Raw genomic sequence first — 13985 nt, forward strand, 5'->3', positions numbered from 1 at the left:
TACTAAATAATATATTATTAAAACGATCAGGAATAAAATATATGGTGGAAAAACCATATATTTTATTCCTTGTTACGAGGACATAGGGTAATTCGCCAGTAACTGGCCACCTGCCAATAACTGGCCACCCTAAACTTAAAATGAATTCAATTCACCTATAAACAGAATTCATTTTAGTATAAGGTTTCAATAACGGCCACTTCAAAAGGCTGGCCACTTCAATAACTAGCCACCTTATATAATATAATTCATTTTTAGTTTAGGGTGGTCAGTTACTAACATGTGGCCAGTTACTGGCAAATTAACCTATATGTAAAGTACTTGTACTTAACCTTTTGGACGCCAATGACCGATATACACGCACCGCAGGTCCAACGCCAAAGACGTATTAATCGGTCATAGACCACAGAGCAACATAGACCTAGGTGCATATGCATAAAGTTCAATTTCAGTTTTGACAATTCGATGACGCGGCGTCTGAGTGACAGCGTTTGTGTTTGACACGGCGCCGAAAAGGTTAATAACAATAGGTAATAACATTAATCTTTAATCACTAAAGGGCACAATTTAATACTTAAAATACCATCACGTTTCAGTTGGACTTAAATTCCTACTATACCTATTTAAAATATTATACATTTTAAATTAAAATTATTAATGCTACTAAGGCCCATAGATCTTACACATACAATAATAAAAATCTTAAAAGCATAAAATTATACTTGGTCAAGCAGATATTGTCAGTAGAATAAGGCGGCAAATTTGAAAAATGTAGGCGCGACGGGATATCGTCCCATAGAAAATTTGAATTTCGCGCCTTTTTTTACTGATAAGATTTGCTTGACCAAGTATATATCGGCGAGAGTTATCTGTTGCGTCGCATGTAGCCGGTGTAGGATTCGACAGATTCCCACGGAACCGCCGAAATACCCTTCGGCATGTTTGTCTGTCTGTTACCTCTTCACGCTTAAACCGCTGAACCAATTGAGATGAAATTTGGCATGAAGATAGTTCGAAGCTCTAGGAAGGACATAGTTATTATCAATCATCATCGTAACCCCATATACTTAGGTCATACTGAAAGTTCCTGGACTGGCCACTTAGAAAAAATAAGTTTTCTCATATATCAGAATCCAGAAACTTTCAGTATGACCCACGTATACGAAGTCGCGAGCAGAAGCTAGTATTTTATATTTATTACGCCTCAAATAACGCATGTACAAGATAAGGATACAAAGATCCTATATATATTTATATACTTAATGTTAAAGTTTATCGCTCTGAGTGAACATTTGTTGTCTTAGTTTATTAGTGCTCCTGCGCCGCTCGACCGAGCCGGTTGTTGCAAATATTTAACATGATTCGAATACTGAGTGTGTTTGTGATTGTGATACTACAAAGGGACCTGGTGCTAGCAGGTATATAAATTATGTTTAAGGATATATGGCGTTTTATAGGTAAAAATTCCCAAGTGCCTCTAGATTACAGAATTGACATAGAGCTTTATTTTTAATATATTCATATCGGAAATTTGTTAACGAAAATATGTTACGAATAACTACATATATTATCTATTTACTTACTTAAATCATAAATAAAAGTGGTCATTTATATCACCCCTTCTTTCATAAATAACACGTACTAAAACTTTTTGGTGCATATTGCGTACCCTTGCAGGTTTTTATGCAGCATGTTGTACGTATACTAAACTCATTAATAATGAGTCATTATTAATACAGAAATTTGTTAACAATTGTTTAGAAATCAAATATTTAAGATATTAACTGCTAAATAAAACTGCATTAAACAGTAACAGTAAAACGGCAGACAAGTTAAAAAACGCCAGTTTACCGTGAGTCGGTTAAAAAGTTAACAGTCCCGCCGTTTTCAATCAAAAAATCCAATCAACGAAAGTCTCAGTATTTTCACTTCCTCGATTTAAATGAAAAATGCCTGTATTTTCAGACTGCGGGGTAGTAACGAGAGAGCAATGGGACGGTCTAAGTCCGACTCGAGTAGAGTACCTGCCGCGGCCCGTCGGCCTGGTTATCGTCATGCACACGGTCAGCCCCCCGTGCAGCACGGACAAGGCCTGCGCGGAGCAGGTCCGGACCCTGCAGACCTACTTCTTGGACCAGCTTAACTACTGGGACTTGGGGCCTTCGTAAGTAAAAATGCCTGTGTTTTCAGACTGCGGGGTAGTAACGAGAGAGCAATGGGACGGTCTAAGCCCGACTCGAGTAGAGTACCTGCCGCGGCCCGTCGGCCTGGTCATCGTCATGCACACGGTCAGCCCCCCGTGCAGCACGGACAAGGCCTGCGCGGAGCAGGTCCGGACCCTGCAGACCTACTTCTTGGACCAGCTTAACTACTGGGACTTGGGGCCTTCGTAAGTAATGCTGAAGAATCTTACTGTACATTTAAAAAAAAAAGGTAAGCGTTTGACCAATCTCACCCATCCCGATGCAGTCTAGGATGAAGCATGCTTACCTAAAAGATGTCTATTCACTCTCGATTTAAAAAGAAAGAAGAGAATAAGAATAAAAGATCCAAATTGTATTAGTATTGGACTAGGAATAGATAGGTACTAATGTGATTATTTTTATTCATTCATGTACCTAACAGGAACCCGTGCCGACTTGCATCTGAAATTCTCATCTCATTACCATGAAACGCATTGATATTTCAGTCTTTGTGAATTTAGGTACGAGTATGTTTAGTAATGTGTGTTTAAATAGGTAATATACAGCAGCAGTATACAAATACAAAAAAAATACAAATGCATTTATTTCATTACTTTTACAATACTTCTCATATCTGACCATACCTTTTTTATTTTCATTACTTTTACTTTTTTTATTTTTTTTAGTACGTATTAGTCGATATGAAAAAAGAACCGGTCAAGAGCATGTCGGGCCATGCTCAGTGTATGGTTCCGTAGTTACCCTTCCATCACAATGGGCTAAAAGCTAGAGCTGAGGTTGACTGAAGTAGCATGAGAAATACGAACGTTTCCATGAAAATACCTAGGTACTTACTCGTACATCTGTAGGTATGTGGCGACGGTATTTTTTTAAGTATTTAATTTTATACGTTCCGTTATTCCACAAAATTTTAACACAAACGTTATTGTACTCGTAATGATTGAAATTATTGAAATAGAGAAATAAAACATCAGCCTAGAAAAAGGTTGTTTACCTTTCATATAATTATGTACAATTTTCAAAACAGTAGGTATATCATTATTCAAACTGAAACTATAGGTTTGACTCAAACCGTTTGAGTTTCAAAAGTTCCTACAAACTTCGATATTAAACTTTCGTGAGACATATTGAAGATGGACCCCCGAAGGGCCCGAAACATGTCGCCAATACCGACTAAAAATTCAAGTGAGTGAAACCGTTGTCGTATAAACAGTTCCTACAAACTACCAACAAAGGGGTCGATTCTACTATTACTTTTCCCTTTCAAACAACTCATTAACATTTTATAACTTTATAGTTATTTCTGCACCTATTTATAGTTGTAAAAATATGGGACCGTGTATTTACATAATAAAGAACTTTTTTAATCATGAAAGTTTTGATTGCACGCCTTAACATTGTAGGGCAATAGGAAACTAAGACAGACTATTTTCTATGGTCTAATTTTATTGAATCGAATCGGGAAAATCCTAACATAATTTATAGTGAAAGAGCACTATAGTTCGTTTTTTTTTAGCATTAGAAAGAAGGTAAGCGATCTTGACATGTCTTTTAATTGAAAAACGCTTTTAAAAAATCAGTAACTATTATTTATGAAAGCAGAAGAATATAAATGATCGTATTTTTCAACAAAAAGACACGTCAAGATTGTTTACCTTATTTTTAATGCTAAAAACACGTAGTATAAGAGTAGCAAGCTCGGCAGAATTTCACCTCCCATACAAACGGAGTTTCGTTCTCATTTTAAAACTACGTATTGGATTGTAATGAAACTTAGCACATACATGAGGTATATTTAATGCCTGTAATTAATTTATCCCATAAAAAATATAAATGTGAAATGAAAGTCAAGTTCAACATTAACGATATGCGTCGTTGTTGACTTTGCCGACAAAATAATTGATACCCAATCTATATGAGTGTCAAGTTCTAGTTCACATGGGCTGTAATTAAAGTTCAAGAATTGACTGCATGTGAATTATTTCAGATTCCTGATTGGTGGAAACGGCAAAGTGTACGAAGGTCCCGGCTGGATTCACGTCGGTGCTCACACCTACGGCTACAATAGGAAATCCATTGGAATAGCTTTTATAGGCAACTTTAGCAGTAAGTTACATTACATGTTTAAATAGTTCATGGGTAGGTACACTTGAAATAACGTAACAATTTTTTTAAATCAATATCTCTACCTCTTTACCGCACTAGTGCGATAAATAGCACATTACGTAACTATATCGAAATAATAAAGGGCCATATGTACTGTAAACCGTTGTGTTACGATTCATGTGCGAATAGGTAATTCGCAATTCGTGTCGATTAAAACACTCCCTTCGGCCGTAGTCTAATTTATCGCCACTCGTTGTGAATTTCCTATTTTTCGCACTTGTATAATAGACGAATTTAAGACGAAACAGGAGTTGAGATTTAAATATTTTAGGTAAATATACCCGTCTCGCTAACGGAAGCGGCTCCTAAAACTAGTGCGATAAAGACAAGGCGAAAAATCCTGCGTAAAAATCTCAAAAATCGAGGTTTTGTACTCGACTGTTTCCTCCTCCAAAACTTAACCAATCGTAACCAAATTTGGAAATATAAATGATTATGAAATTATCTGTGTCGGACCGATTTGCTTTTTTGGCTAATTGATATCAGTTTTGAATACCACGCCTCTCATTGCGACATAGTCAATTAGGCCATTTTGGGCATTTTTAAAGGGCTCTAGCGCCTTAAAAAACAAAAATATCAAAAAAAGCAAAACGGTCCGACACAGATATTGACAATATTAATCTGTGTTGAAAAAATCATTGCTCTAGCTTCAAAACCCACGGAGGAAAAAGTCGAGTACGTTTGTATGGAGAAATGACAACTCCTGTTGGCTCTTAAAACACGTGTAAACGATCATTAATTATCTAAATAGGTTCCTACATAATGATACATCTCTGTCGTTGTTATTTAGCTAAGAGGTATTTCTCATTCCACTCCCATAGGTCAACATGATAAGAGTTCACTACGACTCTATACAACTTTTCAATTAACAATAAATTGTGAACTCAACTGAGCTAGTTCCATTATACATTGACCCCTAGCTTGTTTTAGAACTGTGCGTAATGAGAGATCAGATATGTTTTGGTTCTCTATGACGATATGGGTTCAAACGTTTTGCGTAGGCCTGACACAGCGTATGCAAAATGATTCAAGTTAACGGAGTTCTCGTATGTCGTACTGACTGATTACTTTTATCATTTATTCGGGCATGTGTATGAAGTTGATTTATGATGGAAGTGTATTTTCAAAGCATTTACAAAATACTCGTTATATCTGCATTAGAAACCAGAGAGAATAGTACACACATCACTGCGAATACATATTTCCTTTACTCGTTACAAAAACCGATTAAAATACATATATAAATATATTTTTAAGTTAGATGATGTTACTTGAATACGAGTATACAAAAACTTGTTGGACTTTTTAAAATTTTACTTACACATTGTGAAAATGCCTCTTCCTATTCAAACATAGTTCATAAAAATAAAAATTCTGGCACGCATGAATATAGATTATTTTACTTGAAAGGTTAATTAAACATTTCGGACTAGAACTAGTCCATTGAAGTGCTAAGCAGATTAAGATATTTGAATAGGTTAATACAAAGGATTATTTACTGCGGGGTTATTCTGATAGAGTCCCGAGCATTTGCCCAAGTAAATATACATGCCTACTTCACACTGGTATTGAGATCACATCACTGGAGCCCGATTTAGATTATTATAATATATTTCTGGACCAGTTGTTACTGTTGATAGCTGACAGATTATATCGATAACCGTTTCATAACAATAAATTTAAATCTGAATGGGGATTCTCATATTGAAGCGGTTGAGGCGAACGCTCGCCTACGATGAGAATAACATTGTATTGGGACGCGTATTGATCGTTAAATCTTTCCCAATAGTCTGAAACGTAGAAATTAATTAATCTGAATAGTCAAATAACTATTGTCTGGGCACAATGATTCGAGAAACATTAACATCACACAATATTGAAGCCAGACTCACTTTAAAATTAATTATTGTATACAATTTAAGATTTTAAGCGGAAAATGTTTGTTATTTTCTTACAAATACACAAGACAATAAGGCAGATTAAGACAAACGATTATTAGCTAATTGAGGCTTGTGGCGTGTTTGTGAATAAAGGGGTTACGTCTTATTATTAAATGTAAAACAAATTAGTGTTCGTTAATCGCTTTATAATTCAAAAGTTCGTCCGAACGTGGTCCGAACCACGGCGCCGCGTGTAAAGAATTTTATGTAAATGATGAAGGAAGATTAATAACCTGTGTTAACTCAGTTGGTTAGAACAGTAGGGCCGGTAACCCAGAAAGTCACAAGTACGGCTACCACGAGCTCGGTCTCGCTAGTAGTGTCATATTAGTGCGAGCGAGATGTATAGAAAGTAAGTTACGCGCACGCTAGAGATGTGGAGACGTGCTGTTCAAATCTGCCAGAGACGGAGCAGTTTGTTTCATTTCAAAATTGAATTTTATGATTAGGTAACTCTCTGCTTTGTTGAAAGTTAATCGGTACATAATAGTGCGTCTATAGTTCGGTACTCAAAAGGTTTCAATAAATATGATAAATCCACATCCACAGGAAATTGGGTCTGTCTGTAAGTAATATAGTGGTCGTCTGGTCCTAATTAAACATTCTCGGGTTTTCCATTGTTTGCAGGGAATCTTCGATCAACACGGAAGGGATGCGGCATTCGCACTATTTCCCCTCTGCCTAGGTACAAGATCAACTGATCTAGCGCGGGTAATAAAACTAGTTGCGCTCGGATTTTTAACTAGACCGAGTCCAGACGCGCGAGTGAACACAGCAGCAGAAAAAATGCCTAATTGCTGGGTTTTTTGTTGTAAAAAGAGGTCGGGGACATCAAATTAAAGGTGTTACATTTCACATGTAATATTTTTTTTACATGTCATACGTTTAATCACATTTAAACACAATTATTATATTTTAGCATAGACTAGGAATCCTCTAGACTGAGTTTAGAGCAATTATTTCATGAAACCGATGCTGCCAAAAATACGGGGGTGCGGGGGGACGAGGTGAGCGAATCCCGTGCCGTGATTGGTCCGTTCAAAGACACGGACCAATCACGGCACGGGATTGACTCGAAGATGGAGTAAAACTACCGTATGAATGGCAGAGGGGGTAGCGTTACTATGCTCAGTGTAGAGGATGTCTTGTCTGCGTATTTTAGTCTCATGTAATTGCTGGATTTATCGATTTTGCTCGCCCAGTACAAATTGCGGATCGGTCGAGCGACAAATCCGACTTCTCATCTCTCAGAAAACAATAAAATTCTTTGACGAAAATGTGTTAGTGTGCGTGTTGTGACACTTTTGATTCGTCCGTACTCAAAAACAGATCGAGGTGTGCAAGATTTGTCTGTGTAGGGTGTCATTTTCTATGTATTTGTGTCGTCATTACAGATTGGATTTTGTATGTAAATGTGTGAGAAGTGCGACCGTGTGCACGTTCCCCCCCGCGAAAAATGGCAGAATGATTTGAATGTCAAGATATCGCTTGGGCCTATCCCTTCCGACCTGTCGGAAGCCCGTGTTGATCGAAGCAGGGAATAGAATAGTAGGTACGGCTACCATCAGTTTGGCACTGACATAAACGCCGTCGAAAATGTAATTTATTTTCTATACATCTCGCTCGTACTAGTCGTACTCGCATATTAGTGCAAACGAGATGTATAGAAAGTAAATTACGTTCTCGATAAGTAGCGTAAATGTCAGTTTTGACACTGTCAGTGACTCGAGGTACGGGCTTAGATTCCAATACTATAGAATTGTTGTTTTTCTTAGCTCTTAAGAATTACTTAAAAAAGTCATTGATGTTAAAAGCTTATTACAGAGTCGAGGACTACTTGACAGACAAACATGCATGGTCCAAACCAGAAACTAACTAATAAAAAGTAGTAGCAATTAAAAACATTGTATTATGTATAGAGTTATAGGTGACACAGCTCAGGTAAGCAGGAAAGCACATCAAATATTATATGTTGGTAATTAATAATAATCAATCAGATTTATATAATATGTTTTCCCATTTCTTTTAATAACTTTATTTTCTTTTCCTTTTGTAAGAATTTGATATGTTTTCTGAAAGAGCTACGATTTTGTATGATTCCATGTACATATGTATATTTTCTAAATCAAATTTCTATTACACCTTATGTGTATAATTGCATGAATTCTATAGTAATTTAAATTGTATTTTTTCCCTTATTTTCTCGTAATGCATGTTAATTATAAGATGTAATTATTTTTGAAAAGATGTGTCCCGCCGAGTTTGTTGCCGGTCCCATATTGGGATACCCTCCTCCAATTGAGGGGGGATTTAAATCTTCTCGGGGCAGAGGTGTAGGGTTGGAGCCGGTCTACCTAGCTTTATTTGACGTTCATAAGCGCATTGTAATTATGCCTACTTGAATAAACTATCTTTTATCTTATCTTATCTTATCTTAGTTTCATTGTTGATTGTTTACGAGTACCTATATAATGTGTATAATTTAATTTAAATTTTTTGTGCGTTTGTTTTTATATATACCTACATATATTTCGGTTTTCTTGCCGAATAGTATTTTATATCATCATCTTCCTCGCGTTGTCCCGGCATTTTGCCACGGCTCATGGGAGCCTGGGGTCCGTTTGGCAACTAATCCCAGTAATTGGCGTGGGCACTAGTATTTTATATAAATAGCTTTTATATAGGTTATTATTCTTTTGAAATTAAACGTAACTTTAATGAAACGTAAATTTAATATTGTGTAGGTACTTATTTCTTTAGGGTATCCTTATTGCGATGTGCGTGCTTTGACCCCTGAAGGTAGATACTAGATGGCTGGTATCACAAAATACAGCTAGCGTCCCGCCCCGGCTTCGCACGGGTTACACAAAACCTTAACAAATTATACACCTAAACCTTCCCCAAGAATCACTCTATTGATAGGTGAAAACCGCATGAAAATCCTTTCAATAGTTTTTCAGTTTATTCCGAACATATATAACTACACATAAACATAGACGCGGCAGGGGGACTTTGATTTATAAGGGTGTAGTGATAATGCTGATGTTTTACGGTTTAACCAACTACTAACTGAATTAATTAAATACGGATAAAAGTCTATTTCGCGCGTGACATGGTGTCGAGGCGCCCATTTTGCGATAGATAGGCGTCCATTGACCTTATATGTTTTGGCTATAGCATAGTAACAAGTGCTACTCAATAAATGTATAATTTTGAGTATGAATTATGCATGTTAAATATGAATTATGTATATAGGTTAGGTGCCAGCGACTGTCACGAAGAGACCGTATAAAATATTAATCTAATAGGGTTGCCTGTTAAAATAATTAAAGGGTATTACACGGAAAGAACATTTCTAGTCACTGACAAACATTATGTGTTATCGTGGTTTAAAAGGAACGATATACATAATTAACATTTTTGTGTACAGTACGGATATGATGGTCGTTCTTGTCTACGTGACAGCGTGATAAAACGGTGTCCGTCACTTTCTTTCCCACGGTGTTAAACAGTGACAGTTATTTTATCACGTGGATAAAGATGGATAAAGCTATCCATAATAGGCTGGCTGGTGTTTTTAAAGTGAGAAAAAAGAGTTATATTTATGGTTACAGATATATAACAGAAGCTATAATAGTTCATTGAGAGCTCTACATTTTATACACTCAATAATTAATCCATTTAATATTTTTTAAATGAAACGTTGTACTCTTTACTTCTAGATGACAAGCCAACTCCTCAAGCACTGGCGGCCGCCAAGGCGTTAATTAAGTGCGGAGTGACCGAGGGGCACCTGAAGAGCGACTACAAGCTAGTGGGCGCCCGGCAGCTCATCGCCACGGAGAGCCCGGGCCGCAAGCTGTACCAGGAAATACGCAGCTGGCCTGATTGGACCGACAGTTTGGACGGAATTAAAAACAACTGAGAAAATAGACCAAGAATGTGTACTTTTAATAGAATGTTCATGTCCCAACCTACTGATGCGCGGGCGGAATATGTTCAAAATTGCAAAAGTGAAAATGATCATCAGAACGCTTAGCATTATTTGCGTGATGACAATCGTACATCGACAAACAACAAACTAAAAGTCTCGTGACTATTGGTACATTATTTAAGTTTTGGTTGGCGTTTTCTAACATTGATTGCCATATTGGCTTGGCTCCCTGAGGAGAACATTCTAAAGTCGAGATTTCATTTACCTAATGCCGGAAGTTTTGAAACTCTGCAATTTAGCACACCTGTGCCCTAGTCTTAATTACTAAACCTACTTTTACTTTGGCTATCAATCCTTGACTTCCACGTGTGAGACAAATCTACTGATTTAAGTATCGTTAAGTACATCCCGAGGGAAGTCTCCACCATTATTAACAATACTAGCTGTGCCCGCGGCTCCGCCCGCGTGGAATTCGGTCTGTGTCAGTAAGCTAATTCATCCCTCATTTCTCTTTCTCTCCCCTGGAGGCGGAAATTGAAGTAAAGTTGACAGATGGATACGATTAGCGGACTGAAGTCCAGATAAAATATTTTACAATTAGGTAGGTACCACTAAACAAAACTACACTCCAAAACCAATAGTTTTTTTCACCCTTATTCCAATATTAGACGTGATTTAAACGACACAGAGTAGTAGGTGTATAACGGACAATACAGTACTACTTTTGTATTTTTACGTCCTTGACCGTACCTATCCAAATCATGTCCATGGCAAATATCACCCAATTCTGTCCTCCAGTCAAATCAGTCTAAGCATGAAAAGTTAAGAAATATACACATAGAAATTCATACTTCCTAACAAACTTTCGAATTTAGGTCTAATATTATTTAATAAATAACACTTAAATTAAAAAATTTGGCCTAAGTCGTAGTCGCTTGGTAGGGTGCCCAGAATGCCATCTTTATCAAAGTAGGGTTAACCCTTAAAATCGTATTGAAAACGCGAGCTCAGCGAGCGCAAAATTTTTTTTGATAGAAAAATGAGTCAGATCAGCCGCAATGGTTTACGTGGAATTTTGGTGTGGATATCTAATGCGAAAGCCGAAGGCCGAGCTCCATGTAGGGCCGAAGGCCCGAAGCATCCAGACTGTCAGTGCTTAATCACAGAACAATGGTATCAGTGTCTAAATGCGAAAGCCGAGGGCCGAGCTCCGGTTAGGGCCGAAGGCCCGAAGCGTCCAGGATGTCAGTTCTTAAGTCGTAGTAGTAGTCGCTCGGTAGGGTGCATGCCCAGAATGCCACCTTTATCAAAGTAGGCTTAACTTTAAAAGTAAAAAACGCGAGCGTAGCGAGCGCGAATTTTTTTGATAAAATATAATTGAGATAGGCTGTCAGTGCTTAAACACAAAACAATAGTATAAGTGTTTAAATGCGAAGGCCGAAGGCCGAGCTTCGCGTAGGGTCGAAGGCCCGAAGCGTCCAGGATGCTGACATTAAGCAAGTGTGATTAAGCACTGATGCTTAATCACAGAACAATGGTATCAGTGTCTAAATGCGAAGGCCGAAGGCCGAGCTCCGCGTAGGGTCGAAGGCTCGAAGCGTCCAGGATGTCAGTGCTTAAATACAGAACAATAGTATAAGTGTCTAAATTCGAAGGCCGAAAGCCGAGCTTCGCGTAGGGTCGAAGGCCCGAAGCGTCCAGGATGTCAGTGCTTAATCACAGAACAATGGTATCAGTGTCTAAATGCGAAGGCCGAGCTCCGCGTAGGGCCGAAGGCCCGAAGCGTCCAGGATGTCAGTTCTTAAGTCGTAGTAGTAGTCGCTCGGTAGGATGCCCCGAATGCCACCTTTATCAAATTAGGGTTAATCTTTAAAATCGTATTAAAAACGCGAACGTAGCGAGCGCGAAATTTTTTTGATAAAAAAAATGTAGAGAGGCTATGTCAGGGACACAGCCGCAATGGTTTACGTGAAATTTGGGTGCGGATATCTAACGCGAAAGCCGAAGGCCGAGCTCCATGTAGGGCCGAAGGCCCGAAGCGTCCAGGCTGTCAGTCAGTGTCAGTGCTTAAACACAGAACAATAGAATAAATTGCAAGTCCCAAATTGTTTGACATTTACAAAGACATAATATTTAAAAACTTTGGCGTTTTGAACACATTTATAGACGGGCCTATCTCGAAATTTATTTTATTACCTTTATTTACCGACGTTTCGACACAGGTTTCACTGGTCGTAGTCGCGGCTAACTGATGTCCCAACAAAATGTCAAAACAGAGATTTGTGCAACTACCCGACGAAAAGTGTATGAAAAAGTTTGGGGTAGACATCATATTTTCAAACCACCCACTTCACATAATGTTAATTATTGTCAATAGACCCGCGATAGACCCATCTATAAATGTGATTTAATATGTATTTGCAAAGACGTTTGACATTGACTAAGAAATTTTTTGTTTTTTTTTACAAAGTACATACACAAAAAAAAGTTTACACCACTTTCATAAGTTAACGCCATAAGATTCAGGTGCAAACATAACTTAATTGAGTGTAGTGGCCACCCCCCCTTTTAGGGGTTGAATTTTTCTAGCCTAAAATAGGGCCAGGGATTTTCTTGACAGATTAGTAAAGTTTGCATCAAAATCCGTTCAGCCGTTTTCACGTGATGCGCGGTCAAATAAACAGATAAACAGACAAACAGACAAAAATTCTAAAAACTGTTGGAACGTGTTCTGTTATCGATTCTAAGTATCCCCAACCAACTTTTTTTCGAATATCTTCCATGTACAGACTTTCGACCCTCTTCAGCTTTATTATATGTATAGATGATCGCAGAGTTAAGTATAAAAATATTGGTTTATTTAGCTTGAAAGTGTTTGTGTTGTACAAAACACAATTTGCTTTGAACAACAAGAAAAAATGTGACGTTCCACGGCAAAAGGTACCTTATGGCACTTGGCGCTTACGTCGCATAGCGCCGCAATAATAATAGCGCGCGGCGGCGGAGCGGCGTTAATAATAGCGTAAGCGCCAACGGCCATAAGGTACCTTTACCCGTGGGACGTCACAAATGATTTTAGTCCGAATCGAAACAAATGCGTATAACTACGTACATCACCGCTTCAGCTCACTGTAAAGGCACACTTTTACGGGCATGCAACGAAACTTATCTAATCATCTATAGTTTCCATAAATAACATGGTCACCGTCTTGGCAACTGGGGTTGGATTCCTATGCACGAAGTCTATTAAAGACTAATAAAATACTTGAATAGATGCCAAACTGTTTATTGCTAGTTTAGGTTGCATGCTGATTACACATATTAAAAGGACTAGTACGTGTTTAAAAAATACTAAGGTATTACATTAAAAATCTTAATATGATTTGATGTTTTGATACTGAGCATGTATTGTGGCTTGTACTTGCATACTGGTACAACACTGTTAGTAATGTCAAATCATCATCAAATTACGCTAAACATTGTAATACTCCAACGAGTAAAAAAAAATATGCACGAGAAATACCCGTATTGAAATGGCTTTACACGGTACGGGGCAAAACGATACTCACAATAAGCCTTAAAGATTTCCCTTCAGGGTTAAGGTAAAGCGTCTTTAGTTAAAGGTCTTATTCCTGGCTTTAGGGCTAGACCTTAAATAAGCCCTTTCACAGTAGGTAATTCAGTACTTTTTATAAATACATACGCCTACATCAGTGATACGCCTACATCAATGATACGCCT

At 37.8% G+C, this 13985-nt stretch overlaps 1 protein-coding gene across 1 annotated transcript; it reads left to right on the forward strand.

Annotated features, from left to right (window-relative positions):
* The first annotated feature begins 1298 nt into the window (after positions 1–1298).
* On the forward strand, positions 1299–10240 carry LOC134649630 (peptidoglycan recognition protein). The gene is made up of 4 exons (XM_063504465.1): positions 1299–1418; positions 2191–2389; positions 4192–4310; positions 10033–10240. The coding sequence occupies exons 1-4, from the start codon at positions 1358–1360 to the stop codon at positions 10233–10235; spliced, it is 582 nt and encodes a 193-aa protein (XP_063360535.1). The 5' UTR covers positions 1299–1357; the 3' UTR covers positions 10236–10240.
* The last annotated feature ends 3745 nt before the right edge of the window (positions 10241–13985 follow it).

The sequence above is a fragment of the Cydia amplana genome, chromosome 7 (assembly GCF_948474715.1).
Source record: "Cydia amplana chromosome 7, ilCydAmpl1.1, whole genome shotgun sequence".
Classification (NCBI taxonomy): Eukaryota; Metazoa; Arthropoda; class Insecta; order Lepidoptera; family Tortricidae; genus Cydia; species Cydia amplana.

What these genes read in the sequence shown, in the direction of transcription:
- LOC134649630 (XM_063504465.1), top strand. Translation starts at nt 1,358, where the DNA reads ATGATTCGAATACTGAGTGTGTTTGTGATTGTGATACTACAAAGGGAC. An exon ending in AAGGGACCTGGTGCTAGCAG is followed by an intron (nt 1,419 to 2,190) that starts GTATATAAATTA and finishes CTGTGTTTTCAG; the next exon opens with ACTGCGGGGTAGTAACGAGA. An exon ending in TACTGGGACTTGGGGCCTTC is followed by an intron (nt 2,390 to 4,191) that starts GTAAGTAATGCT and finishes GAATTATTTCAG; the next exon opens with ATTCCTGATTGGTGGAAACG.